Source organism: Limanda limanda, chromosome 1, assembly GCF_963576545.1.
Source record: "Limanda limanda chromosome 1, fLimLim1.1, whole genome shotgun sequence".
NCBI lineage: Eukaryota > Metazoa > Chordata > Actinopteri > Pleuronectiformes > Pleuronectidae > Limanda > Limanda limanda.
In genome coordinates, this window is record NC_083636.1 from 17,173,656 (window position 1) to 17,199,048 (window position 25,393).

The 25,393-nt window shown below is 45.5% G+C and overlaps 1 protein-coding gene across 1 annotated transcript in view; it reads left to right on the plus strand.

Moving 5' to 3' along the window:
• snd1 (staphylococcal nuclease and tudor domain containing 1) overlaps nucleotides 1-25,393 on the plus strand; it is a 173,236-nt gene that overhangs the window by 141,365 nt on the left and 6,478 nt on the right. The window contains exons 19-22 of the mRNA XM_061085024.1: nucleotides 5,275-5,398; nucleotides 7,809-7,878; nucleotides 10,052-10,165; nucleotides 13,761-13,964. Coding sequence (XP_060941007.1) covers nucleotides 5,275-5,398; nucleotides 7,809-7,878; nucleotides 10,052-10,165; nucleotides 13,761-13,964 — 512 coding nt within the window. The remainder of the gene's footprint in view (nucleotides 1-5,274; nucleotides 5,399-7,808; nucleotides 7,879-10,051; nucleotides 10,166-13,760; nucleotides 13,965-25,393) is intronic.

Sequence of the window (25,393 nt, forward strand, 5' to 3'; positions counted from 1 at the left end):
AGTGTGTCCTGGCTGCGTTTTGCTTCCTAATGTGACTGCTGCTCACATTCACTCAGAATTTCACTGGGCTGCTGCACATGCATAAGAGTTTGCTCAATTGACCCCCACAGGGCCTGGATTTTCTCTCCCTGCATGTAAAACCCATTTCAGCTTCCCTCCACGCTGATTGCTGTCGGAGCCGTTCCTTTTATTGTGGTCATTTATGTCCCTTTCCTTGTGCGTACTTGCTCTTCCTGTAAATCTATGTGTTGTGATAAGCGCATTTACACTATATTTTGTCTGTGTGATATTGCCAAAATCTCATACCCAGAGATTGTTACTTGTTATTCATACGTTCTCTCGACTGTGTGAATCGGGGCCATTGCTTTGCAGATGTAAGTTGCGATGGCAGCTGTTCCCTCCTTTCCATTTTCATGGTTTCTTCTCGCCATATGTTACATCTGTGGTTTGTTTTACGCACTCGACTCATCCACAGACTCTGATTCCGACGTAGGTGGTGAAAGAGGTTTATTGTGTGGAATTTGGAAGCATCGTCTTTTGGTTTGTTTTAGACTTTATCATAAACAAAACATGTCCGTCTGACAGAAGGTCTTTCAGATACAACCTCCTTGTTTTGTTTAAGGTGGTTGAAGACTTGTTTCCTGGTTGGAATCATCCCATTCTGAGTCATCTTGGTTTTCCTCCACTGATGAATAGAAATGTTATCAAAATAAGTTTTGATTGCTGAATGATGTGGTGGTGAATTAACTGCATGACCCTGAGTTGTCCTTGAATATTTCTACAACAAAAATTCTTAGTCCACCTTCCATGCAAACAAACCAAAAAGGCTTGAGGTACAATAGAGACATCTCAGTATTAAATCCAAAGAGAGAGCAGATAACAAGTCTGGATCACGTGAAGTCATCTCGAGATCATTCTCTTCCTTGGAAAGGGAATTGTCTCTAGATGCGTCTTATCCCAGGGACCGGGACAGGATGGCAACTCCTAACACGAAACATAATCTCAAACATTCTTGCAGAGGCCTCACGCCATCACTTGGGTCAGGCTCAGTACGCGTCTCACACAGTATTAAAAGATGTAATAGTCTCAAATTCCCTGACAGCCATGTTTGCGTTGCCTTTTCCTGCCTGCATCCGTTCTGTGTGGAAGTACACAAAGTGCCGTCCAAAAGATGAAGAATATCACTAAAGACTGAGAGAATGTGAAATGACAGATGTGGTCGCATCGCACAGAGCTACACTGCACAGATAATGGAATAGCACTCACACACGCAGAAGGATGATGTGTTCCTGATAAATTCATAACGTCAAACTCCAGTTTGTCCCGCTCAGCAAATCAGAACTCAAAATCCCAGCAGAGAATAATGACAATGGATGAAGGCCACTATGCCCATGCACGCACATTGTAAAATGCTGTATCCACAGATTGATTTGTACAGTACGGTCTCTTTTCTTTTTATTATTTCACAAAAGCTCGAGTTAACATCGGTCTGTGCAAAGGCTCTGGTTTGTTTTCAAGAGTGTAACTGGCCCTGACTTGGAACTAATTCAAGTGAATCTATGGGTCACAGCTTGTTAAGATTGCTGATCCATAACACTGCACTGTCCCTGCCCTTTGACTTCATAACCCAACCAGAGCCTATACAGTCCAGAAGCTATAGAGAAAACGGTTATAGTAGAACATACAGTGGATTATATAGTACACTGCTCATCATGGCTTCTCTTAAGATGTCGCAGTGTGAATGTGACGGTATGTTTCTTTAGCTGGTCTCCATAAAGATCCATCCATTCATGCATATACTCTGCACTTGTCTATAATGGGGGAGCGGAATAATAACCATGTTTAATCTCCGACTGAACAAACCCGGGTCTGCATGTCTTTGGAGAAAACCCACACAGAAACCTAACGCAGGACTCAAACCAGGAACCTTCTTCTACCAGACAACAGTGATTGTCGCTCTCCCCCCCCCCCATACCACCTCTGCATAAAGATGCTCATCTTACATCCATCAATCCTTATACAGTGCAGTGATCAATGTCTTCTTCCAGGAGGAGAAAACGCAGCAAATCTGAGGTGCTTGGGAAACAAATTGTACAATATGTGCGAGAAGCAGTTTAATCACTGATATGAAATGTGAATAGACAACACAGAGGTTGACTTGAATGGCGTCTGTGGCTCTTCGGGATGATTGAGAGTGATGCTTGTGAGCAGCACAAGCAGTAACGGGACCTTCCGATAGAAAAAAGGCTGATTTGTATTTATGGCGGCACTGTGGGTGTAATTCAAAGCCAGCGAGCGTGATGGCGACGGAGCGCATTTAGGGAACCCATCCGATCTGACAGCGAGGAATTGGCTGTCACACGTATGACACACGGAGACGCGGCAGTCATATCATCTCACCATCAGCGAATCAGGACACTGCTCAGGATGTGGCATGTGAGAACCCCCCCCCCCCACATTTGAATGTATCGCCCAGCTGCATCTACATACCATCACTCAGGCCGGCTTTTACCATTTCCATGAATAACGCATTGTTAATTAGGCTCCACTAAGAGGCTCCATCCATTAGTTAGAGTATTAGTATTCGAGTATATACTGTATATAGCAGGTAGAAGCCCTTTTAAAGGGTCGCGTGCCATTTACTTCGGTCCTTGCTGGACCCACAGCGGAACATGGGAAGAGATATAAATATATGTCTTGTGTAAATGTACATGCATAAATATACACTGGAGCACTTGAGGAGGGAAGACATACACTAACCTTTTTTAATTAGATTAATAAATCAAGGAAGTGGCCGGCTGCAGCCCCAACGTTTTCCCAGTGAGTGTGCAGCACGCCACCGTGGCAAAGCTAGGGCGCAATGATGTCACCACACAACTTCTGTGTGTGTGTGTGTGTGTGTGTGTGTGTGTGTGTGTTTTTATGAGATGCAGGCAATTCATCCGACAATGCTTTTCCAAAAACTGCTTTCTCTACAGAATGCTGAGGATGTGTCGGTTTGGTGCGTGTTTGTGTGTGTTTATACTCCTATTCCCCACACTGCATTCATCAGCAGTTGGTGAAGCAGTAGGTGGCCAATGAGGTGTTTGGACACCCCCCCCTCTCCCCCCTCCCCTGACCCCCTCTACAATCAAACTGAGCTCCCAGTTTTTACCTCCACACTTTTTTTGCCCCTCTTAGTTTGACATCACGCTAATGAAGATTTCCCGCACACGGCTGGTTGGCAGCTGCCTGGCTGTCTCAGCACAGAGAACCCTGGGAAAACAAGCTCATTATTTATATATCTGTGTATTATATTTACCAGCATAAATAATAGCAGCAGTGCAGGGGTAAGGTGTGTGTGTGTGTGTGTGTGTGCGCTGCCTTCCCTCAAGCTGTTTCACAGAAACGTGTATAGTAAGCAGAAGTCGTTTTACACACAGACTGTATCCGTGTGCACATGAAATCAACAGAATGTGTTCACCTGAGCTTTCTTTAAGAACTCTGGAAAATGTCCTGATAATTGTCGACTGGGCAGAGCAGCATGAGTGAGGACATTCATGACGTACATTCTGTTGTTGAAGCACAGTTCGTTCTAATCACCAAACGCCCTCGAATCTCGTTCTCTTTTCAAGTTTACGCTTTTTTCTTCATAATATATTTGTAATTTTGCAGATTAAAATATCAAGACTTCAGCACTTAAAGAAGCTTTAGAGATGTGAAGAGATTTGATAGAATATATTCTTCCGTGTGAGAGGACACAGTCTTAATGTCCTAATGTTTGCACATGTTCAAATTTAATTTTTCAATTTCAAAGTTCTCTGTTAAGCTTTTGAAACCAACTCACTCTTTGGTTTAGTTGGACCCTGCATCTTATTTCATTTAGTTTTATTATTACCTATTTTAAGATCTTTTACAAAGGAGAACAGTATCGGGAGGATCCTGGTCTTCATGCCTGCAAACACCCTTAACAGCTAAATCGATGTAAAATAGGCTTGAAATATTCAGCCATTGAATTTCATCTGGGCCATTTTACTAAATCAGCTGCTTTGATTGATTGTGCACACACACATGCTGAGAGCACAAACAAATCGACTGTATATGTTGCACAAACAGCAGCAGGTGAGTCTCAGAGATGCATACACATAGTAGCACTTGCAATCAGCTTCCCAATTGCAATTGATGGGTGTCAATTAGGCCGCCATTTACCACAGTCATTGAAACCGCGCAGCCCTCGCTCACTATCTGCTTTTTCCTTCTGCAACTATATCGACAGCCGCAATCTCCTGAATCCACCATTATCGCTCTGCCCCTCATGATGTAATGGTTTGATGGGCCATAAAGCCCCATCGGGAGAGCAGGCTTGCTTTACTCAAATCTGTATTTCTCCAACAGGGTCAAACCAGCTTTAACTACGCGGTGGTGATGTGCCAAGAGTCACAAAAAACACCGTTTATTTTTCTTCTGGGTATTTCTGCCGTCTTCTTGGGTTCTAAAGGGCAGTTGAGGTTAACGTGGGTTTAGAGCAGACACCATGTGCCATAACAATGGAGGTGTAGCGTTTAAGATTTAAACGACAGTGTCTTTTCTCCACATCCAAACATAAATCTTTTTTTAATAAATGTTATATTTCAGTTTGAATGAAAAGCTTTGTAATCTACCAAGATGAATTGGTATTCGTTGTGCTTGTCCCTATGAATTAAGGGAGTGATGCAATTTAACTTCAACCTCAGCATCTTGTATCAAACTAAGCTGCATCGTGCAATAAAGTAATAAATCTAATTTTTCTTAATAACAAAAGAGAAGCGATTACGAGAAGATTTAGTTACAAACGGCACAGACGACCTCCAGAAACATCCTCTGTGTGTGTGTGTGTGGGTGTGGGTGTGTGTGTGTGCTCAAAAAGCTCTGCGAAGTATCATCCGACTTTATTTCTCTTGTGCTGAGGAATTTATTCAGGTCTGCCGAGGTTGGATACAATGGTTTTCATTTTCTGCTGTTGCTCCAGGATCTGCTCTCTGTCAATCACTCAGTCAGGCCAACATGCAAACCAAATGAAAAACGCCTGCACCTCCGTTGCCGAGAGAATTTAATGAAATCTGCGACCCAATATTTCCAACGTCCTCTCTGTGGGGAGTAGGAAAACATGTTTTAAATTAGATTAAATAGTAATAAAGGCAAAGCAGCAGACGTATCCGTGTCAAGGTAGTGGGGGGTGGATGGGTGGGGGGGGGACTGTAAATTGAAGTGTCTCTGTGTCGAAGTTGTCACTCATGCTGTCGCTGTGTCTTTCAGGAGCCCAGTTGGAAAGTTTGATGGAGACCATGAGAGCAGAGATCGCCGCCCAGCCTCCAGTGGAAGGATCCTACGCCCCGCGCCGAGGGGACCACTGCATAGCCAAGTTCGCTGATGGCGAATGGTGAGCAAACACTTTGATACTCAACCCATCAACAACCCACACTGAGACTAAAACGAGTGCCTTATCCGTTCTATATAGACCTAACTGATCTATCCTGGTGGGTCAGAGGTGACGGATCCACCTTAAATACTCTTTAATGTCAATTTACAATGAATTATGACGGGGCTCCAAGTCTGAATTGTCATTTTACCATGTTTTCCTATAAATCAGTGTTTCAGTAAATACCCTGAATTCAAGTATCATTTACACTAGACAGAAGACATGTATCAGAGCTTCCTTAGCTTCAAATCATACCTCCAAAACATCACAATTCTGACTTAAGTAAGTTATTTAAAACAGTTAGTCGAGCGACATCCTGCACGTTTGTAATATTGTCTTTTCTCCGTCGTCACGATCACCTGACACTTCCCTTTTTACCTTGTTTCTGTTTAAGCCTGTGATGTGTTAACTGCAGACACCCTCAGGGTGTAATTAGCTCACTGCCACTGCTATGGCCCTGTAGAATCAGCAGCCGCTTGACAGTAACACACACACACACACACACACACACACACACACACACACACACACACACACACACACACACACACACACACACACACACACACACACACACACACACACACACACACACACACACACACACACACACACACACACACACACACACACACACACACACACACACACACACACACACACACACACACACACACACACCTCTCTTCATCTTGTCTCTGCACCGGATGCTGGAAGTTTACAGATGGTCATGGGGACAGATAGAAGTCACAGTGATCGAGGGAGGGAGGGAGGGAGGCAGAGTGTCTATGTCAGGAAGGTGACGACGAAAAAAGATCACAAAAGTGATGATGAAAAAAGAAAGTTCCCTGAAGCAGGTGTTCTTCTCACCTCCCTCTCTCTTCCATCTCTCTTCCTCTCTGGGGAATTGGGGGCCAAGCGAAAGTTATTCTCTCGCTCCAGCCTCCACAATAAGTTGTGAAAACCCATCACTTCCTTTAACCTATTGTTTGTAAAGACGGAACAATAATCCTGCACCCTGTGGCAAATGTCTGAAATTTTTGTCCTTTAAACAAATAAACCAGCTCCATATAATTCAGTGAGCTAATTAAGTTCATGTTCACATTGTGTCCATATCTTTGTATTTCGTGACGCATGTGGAATGTCGGCTCGTTTCATTAGGGGGCTAATTAGAAATCCGTTGCCTTTCAAGGCCTTTCAGAACACCGCAGAGTCGGGGTGGATCGAGAGGAGGAGAAAACTGTGTTCATCAGTCACTCGCTCCGTCTCTCACTCTTTGTCCCCGCATCTGAAGCTCGTCTTCCCGTTTATCGTTTAAAACTTTCTTCTGTTGTTTCTCTTGGCCCGTGTGGCTCTTCCCTCCCGCTGTCTTTGTTTGCTGCCAGTGTGTCTCTGTGACTCGCTCGTGTGTGTGTGTGTGTGTGTCGTTGTTGAGAGTGAGACGAGTGGTGGTCAGATGAGGAGACCGAGGAAGACTTTCTCTTCTGCAGCTTCTGTGTGAATTCATTAGGAGGATTCGGCTCAGATCACAGACTGTGTGTAAAGATAGTCGACATGACGGCTCCCCAAAAAAAGTGAAGCCAAAACATCTTGATTGCCCTCCTGGGAGTTGGCTGCGTTACAGATCATACATCTTGCCAGCTCCATGTTAGTGGACGGGACGTGGGCCAAACCAAACACACGCGAGTTCTTATCACACTGATTTGTGTATTTCCTGTAAGTTTGGATTTTAATTGGTTATTTGAGGCTATAAAATGGGATGAGACTTCAGGATTGACGAATAAGTCTGACTCGCGATCAGTCAAAAGTTTGTTTTGACTCTGGATCCAAACGCTCAAGATGGTGTGTGCCATCATCATCATCATCATCTTTATATAGAGTCTTTACTTCAGAAACATACTTTTGCTTTGCCTTAATTTGGTCAATAATGTGTTTGATAATACAATCGACTTCATCTTCAATCAAACGTCGCCGAGCACCAAATACACCAAAGTGCTCTTATCATCTTATCATTAACACTAATGCTCAAACAATATTTTTCTACAAGACTGAAATAGCCTTAAATTTCTGTCCTTTATTGCAAAGAGGCCTCTGTGCAATTTCACAGCCCGTCCTGATGTCCTGATAGAGCCCCCCCCCCCCTTGTCCGCCCTGTGTCCCCCCCTCACTTCCCCGGCCTCTTCATCCTCGCCTGCTCCTCTCCTCCGATCACAACAGACAGATCCTCCAACACCTTCCCTCCAGGGAAATAAGCACGGAATCATTTACTCATCTCCTTTTCCTCTTGTGCCCTCTGTCTTCATCTCTTGCTCCCCTCAACTCTACTCTCTCTCTCTCTCTCCCCCTTTCAATTATTCTATTGCCTCTGCAGGTACAGAGCCCGGGTGGAGAAAGTTGAGTCGCCGGCGAAGGTGCACGTCTTCTACATCGACTACGGCAACGTAAGTAAACCTGTGACCAAATATTTGACCGTGTGACAGAGCCACCAAATGTTGCGCGATCATCGTTAAAGCAAACAATACAGTTGTGTCGGGCGATGCTCAGAACCCCCAGCCGGAGGGAACCGAGCGTCTGAAAGGGGATTTCTTTTCCATTTCTTGCATCTACCCAGACACCAGTTGTTTGCGTATCTCCATGTTTAAAGCAGCATTAATGTAGCCTTCAGCGGGAGTTTTCAGGACAAATAAGACGCAGGCGTATTTGTTTTCCTTTGTTTACAACTGACGCAAATGGTACAACTGAGTATATCATTTTTATTCCTTTCTATACTGGTGACAAAAGCAGAACCCCCCCCCCCCCTTCCATCTAAGTCTCTTTTTATTTTTTTTCTCATACTCTGTGATGATGAAGGCACTCTCTCGATCCTTGTGTGAGTGCGTTATTGTCTGCATCCCTGCCCACGTGCGTACACATGCTTGCATCACCAAGTGGCTCATGCAGCCAACCCCTGGCCCGCGGGAGATTTCCCATAATGCAGTGGAGCGGCACAGTGTGTGACTGACCTCGGAGTGGGGGACAGCTCGAGGTTTGGCTGGCAGACGCGATGCATCCTGGCATGTTGCTGAAAGTGTGATTCTCCAAGGCCAACCTGGCGCACACATACGCACACACACACACACACACACAGGCTGCTATCCACCTCGGCCTCTGTAGTTTTGTGTCTTCTTGGATTGAGTCATTCTGGCCTTGATTTCATGCTGCTGTGTCAGGAGCTATTAGTCACAGGTACAGCTCCGCACCTGAATTATTATATGATCATTAGCAAACACAGCAGAGCACTTTTGCCTTTCATTTTTAAAGGCCACATTTACAGTGCTGTCAAACTCTAATATGGCGTCAATAAATCTTAACCTTCTAATCCATAATAAATGTTGAGGGTATTCTCTGTCTAGACTGTACAGTCCAATGAACACATTAACCTAAGATATGGGGGTCATTAAATTAACTTCCCATTTCTAAGGGCTATATTTGTCTGACTTTCCACCAGCGTGTTCTCCCTGTGGTGATCAGCGATTGACCATTACTCACTCCGGCTTATTCCTGTCAGCACGCATTAGTTTTAACGCTTCAATTTGTGTGTGTCATTTACTGAAATTTGCGTATTTGTTTAGATTCTTAACTTGGGGTCAGAATCAGGGTCATTTCAAATAGTTGACGATAAAAAGCTTTTCAGCAAAAGCACACAGATGCAGTGACTACATTGCACATGTCAGGTTTGAAATGCAAGTTAACCTATTCATGTTATTATTAGACATTCATAAAATCTTTACACAGTTGAACTGGGATATACAGTCCCTTCAGCTATCATTTTATTCAAACACACATAACGACACTGGCATGTAGTGTTGCCTTTGGCGAGTCTGGTGGCGTTTAACCCGACGTCTATTGTCATCTTTACTCATTCTTCACCTTTTGCTTGTCGCTGAGCTCCAGAGCAGATGGCTCAGAGAGAAGCGGTCTCAGCGCTGCTGTAGAAACAGCTGTGAAATGAGTGGTAAGGTGACATATACAAGCATGCAGCCCTAAAGCTACAACTACCAAACAGTATCTGTCCTTCCTTCACATTGCGAAAGTAAACGTGTGAGGGAACAGGATGAGTTCCAGCCAGAGTCTGTGTTGAGTTGTGTTTTGAAAATGTTCTTCACTTCGAGATGGATTTGATTTAAGAGACAAAAATTTCACCACAAGCTTCCAACGAGCTTGTTGCATTTTTCTGTTTCATGTGTCTGTATTATTATGAACACGCCCGAGCTTTTCTCCCTTCATCTCCTGTAACTTGTGTTGCTGTAGTTGTAGCAGGAGATGGAAGTCTGTCGTGTTTGCTTTGAAGCCGTCTTCATCTCAAACAAATACACAAATTACTGTCGAGCTTTCGCTTCATGCTCTCAAAAGCTTCGCCCTCCGAAATCTGATCATTTTACAGAGAGTAAATATTTCAAACCATGAACAGAGACTTTAGGAGCTTTAGCACCAGCGGTATTTGCACATAGTATTACAGCCGCAGTCAAAACAAAAGTGTGTCTGTTTGATTGCAGAGATCAACATCATGCAGGCTGCCTTGAAAGCTGTTCTATATTGGGTTCTGATTTCTGTCCTCTCCTCCTCCTCCCTCAGAGAGAAGTGGTGTCGTCCACCCGTCTAGCTGTCCTGCCCCCCGCCTTCAGCACCAGGACCCTGCCAGCACAGGCCACCGAGTACGGCTTCGCATTCATCCAGGTCCCACAGGACGTAAGTGCACGGACTCTCACGCACGCATATCTCTTAATATGTGTCGCCGCTGAAAAGCTTCATAATTAACTCCCAGATATCAACTCCCTCTGTCTCATTTTCTGCCAGCTTTTGAAAGTCAACTTTCCTGGCAAGACATAAAAACAGTTCTGAGTTTCACTTATCGCACGAGGTGATGAGTGCGACCGACGGAAAAGGGTCTAGTTTTATGTTTTCATTCCCAGCAATAGTGCTCATCCATAATGTATGTGGTACAAAGCCGACAGGGCCTTGAACATGAAGCCATTGATTTACTCGAGAATAATTGAGATGGTATCAGAGACGCTTTTACTTTATATCTGTATTGATTCGATATTTCTGCAGCAAACCAAGAGTTCCAAAGTTTCTGTAGATAGATCCAGAGTTTCCAGGTACTTGCTGGGTTTGTGCTCAAATGTCCATCTGATAGTTGAGAAGCAGTTTTTGTTTTTTCTCCTGCAGCCCTAATCTTCCTGTTTACATCATTGTGTGTTTACCTAACCCCCGGTGTGTGTTTGTCTCCGCCTGCGTTTTGAGTGTGTCAGGGGGGTCAACTGCTTGGAAGCATCCTGAGCCGGCAGCTTCCAGAATATTTGGTGCAGATGCAAACATGTTTTATGGTTTTTGTGCCTCTTTGGTGCCGGAATAACCTCCGGGTGGTTTGGTAGTTTTAGGGAAATTGTTGCACTTTGCGTGTTTGTAGAATATGTCCCTAGAATTAATTAACTGCAATTAAAATAAAGATTTTTGCAGTGATTAGCAGCACATGGAGGCCAGTTTATTAGGTACACCTAGCTAATGCATTTAGCTTGTGAAGTCATTTATGGTCAAGTTGCTAATTTGACTTAATGTTAGAGGCTGTTATGTGTTTTGCTGTTGATGTTAAGTCTTATTTTTGTCTCGTCTCTCGTGAAATGTTTAAAGCGCCAGCTTCCCTTATTAGGTTGTTTTTATTTAGCTTCAAAGTGTTACTAGGACAACTGTCATGGGACTACCTGCGTCATAACTACATATGCTTAATGGTTTTTTTAATGCAGCAATGCTTATTTTTACTGATTCTTTTTTTTATATAAATGTAGAACAGAATTTGGACCCATCGGCTTCTTACTCGACACGTCCGTCAAAGCTTCTCTCAGTTCAGTGGCTTGGTAGAAGCTGTGTGTTTTTGTGTGTGTGTGTGTCTGTAAACACACTTGTAATCCCTGTGTGCATGCTATCACCTATCTCATGAGTCAGTGTCTTCTAAAGGAAGTGGCCCATCTGTTGGTCCAACCCGGGGGACAGAGGCATCACCTACACTTTACAGCCCACACACACACACACACACACACACACACCTCTCCCTCTCACTCTTCCTCTGTCACTCTGCATCTGTCTCACCCTTTTCCCCTTCTTTTTGTTTCCTCTTGGTTTTCCTGTCATGTGTTTGTTGTCTGTTCTGTCTGGACAGTTCCACCGTGTCATTCATGCCCACTCCACGCTGCCCCACTTGCACTGCACCTTTGCTGCCGCACACAGGACAGGTTGTTGTGTCGCTGACGCTCAACCTGCCAGGCGATGCCCTGCACATATGTCTGTCTCGACCATGAAGTCGCACAGCTTCACAGTCGAGTCTTAAAATCCTTCTTTCTCGCAGCAACAACATAAATCAGCTGCTTACTAGTGCAGTTTCAAGAGATGCCCCAAAAAGAGACATTTGTCTGTTGTTTTGTAGGAAAACAAAACTGAAATGTGAACCTGTAACTTAGCCAGAGACTAAAGAGAATACAGAGAATGTCATCTCTCTGTAGAAACAAACACCAGCACATTTCAAGTCCAGTTTCTTGGATGTTGTAAACTCCTGTGAAGCCGCCTCCTCTCCTGACACCCGGACACTTCAAGGATGCCTCGTCAGCTAATTAAAGAAAGTAGTTAATGTCTGGAGAGCACTTGTAAAAAAGACAAACAACGGAGTAATCCTAAAAAATGCCCCAAAAAAAAGGCTTCCTCAAGGTTACACAACTTTCCCTACAATTTATATTTGTGCGTTTTCAACACTTATTACTCGCTGCCATCAACATTTTCTCTTGAAGGGCCGTGTATTGATTCGCTCTCCATATACACTCTCTGGTAATGTGCATGTCCATATACACTTCTTAAGCGGGTGCTTTGTGTGAAGGGAAAGTGAAAGATGGATGCGTTGGCTTTTGAAAAGGTTCTGTAGAAAAAATATCTTTTTATATTCCTCTAAGAACGAATCAAAGTATACATGGCAATAAAGTTTCATTACTGAAGCTTTGGTTTAAATGGGCTCAGGTGTTGAATGTAAAAAAAAAAAAAAAATCATGCCACAGTAAGTAAAGTGGAAATATCTCAGCCTGCTGTTAATGCGTCAAAGGGTTTTAACTGGAATTGTCAGTGTTGACGCATCCTTGTTCTGTAATACTCTCTTCCTGTGCTTTTCTCTCTTCTCCGGTGATGGAGGTCTCTCGCTTTCTCTTTCTGTCTCTCTCTCTCTCCCTCTCTCTTTCTGTCCCTCTCTCTCTCTGTCACACAACGACTCTTCCTCAGCCTCGCTCTCTCTCGCCCTGAGCTCCCCTGCAGCGCGTGTGACAAGCTGACCAGGGGGACAGCGGGGACAAAAAAAAGACCCTTCGTTTTTTGTGCCTTGAACAAGCTTCCCTGCCCACACATGCTCACACACACACACACACACACACACACACACATACCCAAGGGCGGCTAGCTCGAAGGGGGTTGCCATGGAGACAAGACCAGGGCAAGAAAGAAGGGAAGCAAATAGATGGATGGTGTAGAGGAGGGATGTATGAAGGCCAGGGACCCATTTTTTGTTTTTGTTTTAAAGTGTCTTCCTGTCTTTGAAGACGCAGCTCCCTTTGTTATCGTTTTTTTTCTTTTTTCTGCCCCGATCGCCGGAGGATGTGAGGTCAGGTTTGCACCGCAGCCGCTCCACCTCCCCCCCGGCACACTCGTTCAATCAAAAGCTGGCCTTTCACATTCAAGCGGGTGAGGAATAAGAGACGTAACTAACTGAAGAATGAGAGGAAACGAGAAGAAAGGGACATGATGATGAGGAGGAGGAGGAGGAGGTGGAGGTTAGGTGAGATTCAGGCCATTAGAAACTTCAGCTTGAATCTCTTCTCTCTTGAACCGGATGAGGAGGTTATTTCCACATATTACAGTGATCAGGAAATAGTTGCCGGTCGGTGAATGATACGTTTGATTGCGACCACGTTATAACGCAAATTGAACCCCTACCACTTTAGTACCGCTTTCTCCCCCCCCCCCCAAATCCAATCTGAACATGTTCATGCATATGTGGCTTTTTACATCAGCCTCTGCATTGCATGTCTTTGTGTGCGTTTGCCCATCAGGACCCATCAGCGATAACACACTAATTATCCCTTTCACCTCTTTTTCCTCACTTTCCCTCCCTTCTCCATCTTTCCCATTATCTCCTCACCCTTTTTCCCCCTCTGCTGATCACACCATCTATTAATGCCCCATTTCCTATCCTCCTCGTCCTTCCTAATCCCCACTCCTTATCAACGTCTCTTTCTCTCTGTCTCTCTTCCAGGACGACGCCCGTGCGGACGTGGTGGACTGTGTGGTGCGGGACATCCAGAACAGCCAGTGCCTGTTGAACGTGGAGTACTCGGGGGCCACCTGCCAACAGGCCACGGTCAAGTTCGGGGACACCAAGATTGACGTCGGCCTCGGGCTGGTCAAAGAGGGATACGTCATGGTGGACGTCCGCAAGGAGAAGTACCTGCAGAAAATTGTGAGTGAAAAGACAGAGGAGAAAACAGTAAATGGGGAGAGTTCAGGTGGATAAATCTTAATCTGGGCGGCTGTGGAGACTTATCTTCTTGTTTCTCTCTGACTTGATTGGTTAAATTATTCTCCCTGTTCAATTATTCTCCCTGTTCATCTGTCTGCACAGCCTGCTCTGATTGGCTAGCTGGTCCGGTCTGTTGTGATTGGTCGGATGTGCCGGACTAGCTGCTAGGTGTGCATTATGCAAATGTGCGTGTTTGTAATGTCCCTTGACTGAATTGACTAAGAGTTCAATTCAATTAAACTGTATTGTGTTGTTCACCACATGCATCATCTCCAGGCACTTTACATTGTGCGGTTGAGATCTTACAACGTTACAGAGAAACACAACAGGTCCCACAACGAGAAAGCTCTTGGCGACTGTGGAGAGAAAAAACTCCCTACATTTTCAAATGAACTTTTTTGTAAGTTTATTAGATACACCAAGTTAATGAACTTAGCGGGGGAGTCTATGATCAAGTTGTTGTGTCTGATGAACTGACGAGGCGTTCAGGAGCTTCTGTCCTGTGGGAGAGAGAAGCCTCTGTTACTTTAGGCTTTTTAACTTTGCAGATTTTTACAAACTAGAGGACAAAAATGATATGAAAAAACATCTTTTGTCTTTTTGGAGGGGGAGGTCTAACTGTGAAAGGTTGGATTTATTGAACAGGTCATTTCCGTCAGTTTCTGTGTATTTAAGATTGATTTCCGAGCCCTTTACTCTGACGGCTCTGTCTTTTAAATCATCTTAAACTCTTCACTTCCTCCTGCTCACTTGTTCTTCTGCAGCTCACAGTGGTATGGATAAGTGTTTGTGCTGCTGTTGTTCGATCTGTGTAACATAAAGCACGGAGCAGGCCTCCCCCCTTTTATTTGATGTAACAAGGTCCATTTGCCGCCTGTGGCTTTCTGACACTCCGATAATTACCACTTCTCTGTGCTCGCATACAACTGCCTCCTCGTTTCCATCTCTGTGTTTAAATCCATACGTGCAAACTTGTATCAGATCTACAGAATAAAAAAATACAAAATGTACACTACAATATTGCTCCAGATGGCGGCCATTTTGGCAAACCATTTGATGTCCCCTCATTATGCTAAATTGGGCAGCCGACTCAAAGCCACTCTGTACGTGAAAGATAAAGAAAAATGGAGGATATTTATTCCTCCTGCAATTACTGCTGCTGCGCATCCCTAATATTAGTCACTCTGCTGTTGGCTTAAAAATCCATACGCACAAAAGGGATGGAGACATATGTCCGCCAGAGTGTAATTATTTACAACCAAACAAAAGGTATATTTATATAAATTAGACACTGTCGCACATTTGTAAACGCAATTTGTTCACTGGCGTACGGACGTATAAGTAACTCGTTTTTGTGCCGAAGCAATAAAAGCACTCCGGGCCCCGTTGGTCAATAGAGCTCTGTGATCACATCGTTGTGAGAGTGTTTTGACCTCTGACCTCTAAAGAGTAGCCAGAGATCGTAATGCAGTCTCTGGGTAATGGACCCTATAGACAAAGACAGTGATTAAAACCTCCCAGCCATACGACTAATAGGCTTATAGACGGCATAGATTTAAGGTTTTGCTGGATCAAATGGTTTCTCGTTAGTATTCAGCCGCATCTTTTCCAGTGTTTTGCTTTGTCCTCGCCGGCCACAGACGTGTTGCCAATGCATCTACACGAGCGTGCTGAAGGAAGTTCCACGGTTATTTTCTTGTTGATTCCATCCGTCAAGTCTGATCCTGAGATCTTCGATGTTCCCAGCTCGGTAAAAGCGAGCTGGAGTCTTATTAGTCGGCTTTTCCAACCATGAAATGGAGTAAATATGCTTCTGATCCATAGAATATGTGGACCGGCCTGATAGACCTGTGTACAGTAGCTGAAAGGCCCAGTATTGATGTTATTGGCGCTGAGGGATATCACACCTTTAAATATTAAACCAGATAATGATTTTGTTGATCATAACCGTGATGTTGCCGAACTTCATTCAATCTTTCCTGAACTTAAATGTGTTAGAGCTGAAACAATTATTTCATTATGGACTAAATTTTGAGGATTGAACACTTGATTGACAGGAATTTAATCAACTACTCTGACATTCAGCTATTTCTGACATTTTCAAAATCCTTCCTCGGATTCACGGCTTTTCAAATTTGAGGATTTGCTGCTTTTCTTTTTCGAGCACATTTAATATCTTTTGGATTTGAATTCAACTAAACCAGATATTTTGAAACCGAACATTTGACTCTTGACATTTGAGGAGAAAACAGAGTTTGCAGATGAAGTTAATGAAATTCACTGTGAAAGTTGTTTCTTTACCAAAACTGATGCCATTGCTTACCACATTCACTCTCATAGATGGATTTAGTTTAATCTTTTAGTTTGCTGTATGGCTGCCTTTTGTTCCAGTTGCCTCCTGGAGTTGACCTCGAGTCTTTTGTTTGCGAGGTGCATTTCTGACTCAAATATTTATGAGCAGCACTGCAGCTGCTGCCAGTGCGACAACAGAAAACATTATCTTGCCGTGGCAATGAAGCCAAAAACCGCTCAAAGATATAACCTTTTGTTGACCCCTGGATCCGTGCCCCTACTCCTTTTCATCTTATGGAAAGTTTGCCTCAAGCTTTTTCGCAGTGGGGGATCCAACCTTGAGTTCTTCTGCTCCTCCTTCCTCTCTTTTTCACTCATCCAGACTATCGGCTTCTCCGAGAAGTGACTTTTGTCCTTCCTATCTGCTCCATTTTGGCTCCATTCTTTATTCATTATCCATTCCAGGGGATTGGAACATGGTCATTGTAATCTGTAGTGCTAAGCATTGCATAACAGATGGGCTGTAATGTTCACTGGCACTTGAGTGACTATCAATAGTCAGTCATAAGTGCACTGAAGGTTAACACCAGTCTTTGAGAGTGGCATTGTCCCAGAAGAGGCAGAGCACAGAGGGATATTCATCCATTTGGGGCTTTTATTTATTTTCTTCCCGAGTGCATTTCAGCCTTAAACACTTCACTGGCTGATGCCCACTCTGCGCACCATATGGAGTACATAGCTATTGTTGCAGCCATCCATCAGTATCATGGCAAATGAAGAGGATTCGTGGTGAAAGTGTAGGCGAAAAGATGATCGTGCACCAGCTGCCGGCCTCTCATTGAGAGGAAGCGGGGTATTAAAGGGAAGGCAGGAGGTGGGTGGACAAACAGTAATGTAAATGATGATTGATAGACTGTACTTAGTGAGGGGAGACTGACAGCGACCTAGAGGTGTGGACGGACAGTAAAGCACGAGATTAAAGTACAACAGGGAGGATGTCCTGTGGTATGGAAATGACCCGTAACATCACAGATAAAATCAGAGCACCCATAAGCACTCGGTCGTCAAGTTTTTAAGGAACACCCGACCAAAACTAGTGCCGCCACTCGGAGGTTTATGGAGGTTTTAATTCAACGTGGAGGACTAGTGCTGTGCCCGTTTTGAGTCCACCTGTTTTGATTGGGCTGTTTGTTTGGCCCGCGGTGAAGCTGGTTGAAGCTTTTCTTTCTGAAACCGTGAAAGTGACCTGAGGTAGTCGAGCCGCGTAAAAATAAAGAGCGGCTGCGTGACTCAGTCCACGGAACCCCGAAGCTGCATCTGCTGCACAAAGAGCCGTTCACCTGCTTATTAAAAGTTCAGTGGAGCTCGATTCAGTAAAGCAGAACCTTCAACTGGAGAAGCAGCTGTCTTTGCCGCTTTCGCTCAACACCACCATCGTCGACTCCCGGCTGGTTGCATTTTTATTCATTGCTTATGAATATTTAACGTATCGCGTCTCCTACTGCGCACTTCCCTGGGCCTTTAACAAGTCACATGCCAAGTGTGAAACCGATAAAATGAACGATTCTCGAGATACATGAGCTCCCAAACCGACAGAAATTTGTGGAATTATTAGAACAATGTGGTTTGTAACAGTTGCTCTGTCTTTGTGTAATTCGGCCGTGCAGCAGCCGTCCAAATGACCGCACACTTAATACCCACAACACGCCGATACCGTCTGGCAGACAGATCTAATGTCATAATACGAGGTTTAATCCGTCGTACATCTGTCATATCATGTGCAGACCTTCTGCGTGTGTTGTTTATGAGCTTTTGGTATTTGGATTATCATCAGTGAGTGATATGTGTCCTTTATCACCAGATCAGGGCTGGAAACAGAAGAGGGGCTTTATATACAGTAGTTACAGTATTTCAGCCTTTTGTGAGCTGGTAACTGTGTCACTTTGGTTTCAGTTATAGTCTGAGCCTTTTCTTGTTTTTGTTTTTTACTGCCGACCATATTTTCTTGCTCATAAGTCTCACTCGCATCACATTACTCATCAGTGTTGGTCTGGTCTTCTTCCTTATTTGTCGCCGCTCAACCTTTTATACTCCGATACAGATCTCAAGAACGGTTCTGTTTCTGTGGAAAATAGATTCTAGGACCCACAGTCCCCTTACATCCAATCATGCTTACACGTGTCAGACCCTTGTAAACATCAGTCCTGTAAATGAACAAACAATCTTTTCGTTTTAACACCACGCAAAGAGATCTCGTCCCTCGCTCTGACCTGAGACTCTCAGGCTGACTTCATGCCTTCACCCCCGGCACAGTACGTGTACCAAGCCATCCCGAAATTGTCCTGGCACAGTCAACCACCAGCCACTGCTCGGATGGCAGGTTGCCACGTTGGCACACACACACACACACACGCTCGTTCCTCATTTCAACGTCTCTCTCCGCTCATTGTTCAAGACCTGATTTCTCTCATATTTCCTTCTCCTCTCTTTACCGCTTTGTAGGGCTGCCGCGATCCGTCGACGTCATCGATTACGTCGACGCTGAAAATGCGTCGACGCATTTTTTTTTAAACCGCTGGGCACCAGCCGCGATAGACTATGCGTGCCGCGGCTGGGGCAGCAGTCGCCCCGGCGCACTCCCCTCCACGCAGCCGGAGGCTCGGTGTGCGGCCCGCCTCAAGTTGTTTTTTTTTTGGGGGGGGGGGGGGGGGTCCTCGTCCACGGCGCTTCACGGCGTCGCTGGTGCGGGGGCTTCCTTTCTCTTGGACCGCGGGGCGGTGTCCGTCGCAGGTGCGGACGGCGGCCCGGCGCGGGTCGGGTCCTTCTCGCGTCACCTCAGCTACGGCGCCCGCGTGGGGGGAGGGGGGGGCCGCTAGACTGAGTCCAGAACATGTGGACATGCTGACATTCTTACATTACAACACGCATGTCTAACTGACGTTTGAGTTTGATTTTGAGCTGGACACCATTGTTTCTTATACTTTAAACTTGTTGCACTTTGTTTAATATGCAGACATAACTTTTTTATTTTGATAAGGGGTTAAATAGAAACTTTGATATCTTTTTGAGTTGCACTGCTGACTTAACTTATATGCCCTCTTTTTTATTTATTTTTATCACGTTGGAGTTGCTAGTTTAAACCTACAGTTTTGCACTTTAATATTTGAGCCTTTGTTTACATTTTGTTTTGTGCTCCATTATACGATGACATACAGTTTGTTGTTGTCAAAATAAAATTAACTGAAATGAAATGGTCAATTTGATTTTTTGGGAGGAAAATTAGTCGTTTAGATTAATCGACTAATCGATAAAATAGTCGTCCGATTAATCGATAGAAAAATAGTCGTTAGTGGCAGCCCTACCGCTTTGTCAACATCACTCACTCTCACCCTCCTCTCCCTCCCATCACCACTTAAAACTCCACTGCTCTTCTCTTCATCACTTATTTCTTGTTTACACGCTCCTGTACTCTCCATTCCTCTCCTCCGCCTTCTCCGTATCACTCCTTCACTTTTTGCTGCTCACACTCAACACACCCTGTGTTTTAACCTTTGCGATCCGAACTGAGCCCGAGCATTTTATTTTACCAGCACTGGCAGAGGAGGCTTGTTTGGACTTCTACATTCGCTCATTTACATTTTGTGTTTCAGTGGAATTATTTGTGTCTTGCATCAGCCGACTCTGCCCCGTTGAACCCAAACTGTGCTGACGGCGACGCTTCTCTTTTAAGATTATAAGTGATGGAAAACAGTGGAGCTGTCGGATAATGTTTGAGAGAAAACAAGATAGAGAAGCAACATATTAACTGACGGCCTGTTAGTCAGTTCTTTGAGGAACACAGACACTCATCCTCAGATCTGATCTGTTTGTGTCGTACCTGAAATGAGTCCGTCATGGTGAGTGCGGTCGTAAGACGGCTGCGTAGGTAGAGACACAATCTTTTCTTGTGCACCGCTGTTTTCTGTCAGCCGCCGCCGCCGTCATGACCGATTCCGGCTCAGTCAGGCCACTGGGAGCTAACTGTCTCCTCCAGTCACCTCAGCCCACGACATCAGTGCAAGACCCTAAAGTTCATTAGTGTAACAAGCTTAAATCTCCGGTTTGCTAATTACAAGTCAATTACAAACACGGAAGTGTCTGTCAGTCCCTTATTATCAATCACCACCAGCGATGGCTGCATCGACCTCGGCCTCGTTTCCAATATGTTCCCCACTGAAGGGATTACGATATAGAAACTATGTTCACACCTTCGCCAAATGTTTGTGAAGTGACTCGTAAGATTTTTATTAAAATGTGACCGTGTGCTGAAGGCAGAGTTTAGCATCGTTGAATCTTTGATTATCCACCAGCCCCTCGAGAAATAATCCTTTTATTTCCTCCTCTCTCTGTCTGTATTGCAGCTGGATTCCCACTGAGGCCTTGTTTGTCATGTATGACGGCATTGGTCGACTCTTAAAGGTCCCATCGTATGAAAATTCCACTTTTGTAGTGCTTCTACACGTTAATTTGGGTATCTGGCATGTCTACCGTCCCAAAAACTGTGCAAAAACACAACTCCCGCTATCTGGTGTGGTTTCTCTATGTCAGGAAGTATGCGCTAGCGAGCGTCCAATGGGGTTATGGGCAATCTTTACGTCATTGGCAGTTTTACGTCAGCGCAGAGACCCCCACCAACACTCGACCCACCAATCGATGGAACCACAATAGATTTAAGAACCACCCACTTTATTGACCGTCCATCGGTTTGCGCCGCGATTGCATTCTTGCGAGCCTTGTAAACACTTGGATAAGCTATCTAGCAGCATGAAACGAATTCGACCACCGAGAGCCACCGCGTAGCCCATAGCCCGTAGCCTGGAGCCCGGGATGCGAGAGCCCGGAGCCGGGAGAGTGAGCTGTTGGTGTTTTTTCCAGGTAGGAGCTCGGAGCTGCTTCACTGTGTTGATGCTGTGGTTATGCGGCCTCAACTGGATGTGACTTTGTTGTTGTTAGCAGCAGCAGCTAACACTGGCTTCTGTGTGTGTGTTTTGCCCCGGTGGAAGCAGCATGTATGAATACAATACAGCTTGCTGCTAGCGACGCTAACGCTAGCCTAGCGTTAGCTGCGGCACCGGCACCTCCGTGCACCGCCGCTGTCGGGTCCGGGACGTCCCGGTGAGGGCTCCTTGGAGGTGCCGCTGTTAGCTCCGGGGACGTCCCGGTGAGGGATCCTTGGAGGTGCCGCTGTTAGCTCCGGGGGCGTCCCGGTGAGGGATCCTCGGAGGTGCCGCTGTTAGCTCCGGGGACGTCCCGGTGAGGGCTCCGGGACGTCCCGGTGAGGGATCCTCGGAGGTGCCGCTGTTAGCTCTCGGAGTCTAGCTTGTGTGTGTGTATGTTTGTGGCGTCCCGGGCATGCAGCACGTTTTCATAGAAAACAATGCACTCGGAGGCTAACCCGACTCGTAGCTTCTGTGTGTGTCTGTCTTTGTTAGAAACTAGCACCGGAACGTGTTCAAGGACCCCCCCCCCCGGTCTCCGGTTGCATTGTACCGGTGCCGGTGGGCTCGCTCAGCGCCAGGGTGGCGAAGCGGAGGAGGAGGAGGAGGAGGGGGGGGGCAGAGAGCTGCACATTATAACTTTTGTGGCTCTTACAGATTTGCTCCACGCCGCCCGAGCTGCACGAACCGGTGCCGGTCACCAGCAGCTCGCTGCCGCCTCCGTCGCTCGCTTTAAAATAGACTCATACCCGGGGTTTTAAGTGCATTTCGCCGCAGAAGTTGCAGCAGTGTTAGCTTCCAAGGCTAGCCCCCACATCCCTTTGCCTGTGTGTGTCTGTGTCTATCTGTGTGTGTGCGTGTGTCTGTGTGTGCGTGTGTCTGTGTGTGTGTGTGTGTGTGTGTGAGCGCTCAGATACAATTATATACTGTATACACACATATCTAATGCATGTATTTCAATAAATGTACATCCTTATCAGAGGGTGTAGTAGTTTTAAAATTGTAGCTTCAATGAAGAAACACAACAAACAAATACAGAAATATGTGCAGGACAGTGACTTAAAATTATTTTAACAACCTTACATATGCTAAGGAGAGATTTAAGACGTGAAAGTGGATGTGTGTGTGTGTGATTGACAGGGGGGGGGCGGGGCGGTGAGAGGGGGGGGGGGGGACTCAAAAGAGGTCAATCTTAAGAGGGCTGTTTTAGACAGGGTAAAAAGGCTGTTGTTTTAAATGATCCTTGTGGTATTTTGACCAAAAAATGTTACAGACATTTCATTAAGACCCCAAGGAACCATATCAACTGTGGTAAAATGGGCATACGAGGGGACCTTTAAGTAGCTTCAAGGAGCCTTAAAGTGGTGGCTCGCATGCAGTTGCGATTTTTTTTTTAATTCATGCATTGCTCTTCCCAGCAACTGCCTCATGGATAATCTAGTTTTCTTACAGCTTGTACTCTGAGTCCCTGGTGTGGTTAATAGTGCAGCAGTTGTATTATAGAGTGATTGTGTTAATGGGGGTGGGAATCGTAGATGAAGATGAAATGGCGTGTTAAGGAGGCGTGGGCACACCTACAGCTGCATATGGATAAATCCATACAGGAAGTCAGTAAGGACGCTCGCGCATACACAGGATTTCTCAAGGGAAACGCTGATCCATTTATCAAAGTACAATTGTGCTGTATGGTCCACACACACACACACACATGTGCGTGCGCTGTAGTGCGGTGGCTCATGTAATGTAACCACACTGTTGGAGGAGACTGTTCGGACACTGATGATGTGCCTCATGGGAACGTTGCCGTGTCTATACAACGAGTTCACTCTCCACAAAATGAGGCCTCGTGGGTAAACAGTGTTTCATGTAGTAGCACGGCTGTTGTCGCTTATGGGCTGTCTCCAGGCCGAGGGGACGGACACGGTACATGTTCTACTTTTAACCCAGGTGGGAAATGAAGAGAAGGTGAGACACAAAACAACAGCACAACACAAAGACGACACCTGATGGAGAACAGACAAATAAATGGCTGGCGGCACTGTGTCCGAGTTTGCCCCAAATGGCTCCTGCCATGGTGGATCAGGTTTCCATCGCCTCTGCCCCCCCCCCCCACCAGAAAAAATTGTCACCGTGTCATCTATAAATGGCTTTTAGCCGTATCCGGATAACCAACTGACTGACTTTCAGGTCGCTGCCCTCCGTGTTCAACCCCAGCGCCCGCGCGTCACAGCCCATCAAAGAGCCAACCCCCCCCCCTCACAAAACAAGGACACACACACACACACACACACACACACACACACACACACACACACACACACACACACACACACACACACACACACACACACACACACACACACACACACACACTCACACACTCACTCACACTGAGCTTCATGGGTATGTGAGAGCATGACCGCTCCTCACCAATGGCTCAATACCTAATTTACAAGTAGAGTTAGAGATGGGACCTTTTAATGGACATTTTCTGCTTCCCTATTATTGACCCACATGCACACACACACAGACACACACACACAATCACACACACACACACACACAGTTACTTGCACAGGCGGTTGCCTCCCCTGCTGCCACTGCTCTAAGGGCCCTTTTGACATGTCCTAGCTGACACGCGCCACTTCCCAAACGCAATTCCATCTTCTGCAGATGTACACACACACACACACACTATACCCCCCACGCCAGCAGGGTGCACGGAGGACAGGCAGCAGGGGAGTGGAGGCACCAGGTTGTTCAAACCTAGATTATTTGGAGTTGTGTGACCTCGTGGGAGCAGAAGAGTAGAGGAGCAAACTCTTTACTAAGCCTCTGATAAGTTGTGCGTGTGCGGCATGTTTGTGCGATACATTAGTGTGTACGTAAGAATTGTCTTCTTTGCGCTCTCCCCTGGGACCGCACTGGAAAATGTTCTGTCGTATCCGCTATGTCCTTGTGTTGGTTGTGTGTGTTTGTGTGCACATGTTTTACTTGTGTGTGCGTGAGTGAGTCCTCCTTAACTCTATGAACCCACGCTGGTGGGCTTGTCACGCCCTGTTCCCACCAGAGCGCCTGATCTCCTCCGACAGTCATGCTGGGGGGGGCCAGCGTGCATCAGGGCGTAATCCCAGTTTACCTCAGACAGGGACAATGACACTCATTCACTTGATGTACATGAAAAGACCCCTAGTTTATTATTTCTTGACGGCGTTCGAGAGAACTGGTCACATACATAAGAAGCATCATATCTTAATAAGTGGATATTTTGCTGCAGTTTACAGTAAACACAGTTCTCTGGAGCCTCAGAAAACGCTTTCAGCAGGAGGAAGTAAGGAGAATAATTGGAAACTGATGCAAATCAGATGCTGATGATGAGTCTGTCTCTTTAATTCAACACTAGAAATTGATATTCATTACTTTTGAATTTACATTTCACCCTCTTTTATGGAAGGCTTTTATGTAAAAGTTCAGCTTTTCTTTTTTTGCGTCCATATAAATAAGAAAATGCAGAAAAACAACGTCCGTCTTTTTATCGAACGTTGACTCAAACACTTCCCGTGTCCCTCAGACACACAAGCAGCTTTTGAGGATTCTATGAAGAGACTTTTCTCAAACTCTGTCCTCCTCTCTGCTTACCATATATTCAATGAGATGTTTCTTTGTACAGAAATCCACAGCTCAGACAACTACACTCGGCCTAAACTGGTTTGAGTTACAGACATGAAAGACTTTTTGTTCCAGCAGACGCTCGGGAGACAAACTGTCCCATGCAGTTCTTTCTGCTTTAGTTGGAGCCAGGAGGAGGCGGATTTGGCAGGTGGAGGGAGAAAAAAACCCAGAAGTGATGAGGATGCAGAGAGCGGCGCGGAGAAACAAAGGACAAGTGTCAAAAGGGAGTTAGTGGCACTTTGTTTCGGTGGGAGTTTGATTGCTGGTGTCTGGGAGGATGTGTGCGTCTGATCGTCACTGCTGTTAATGAGAGAAGCTCAACATGCGTGGAGGACAAGCCTCATTGTTTCCCTTGCGCTCGAGTGGCTTTTACGTCGCCTGACATCCCGTCTCCGCAGCGAGGACCAAGAGAGCGAGCGAGTGAATATG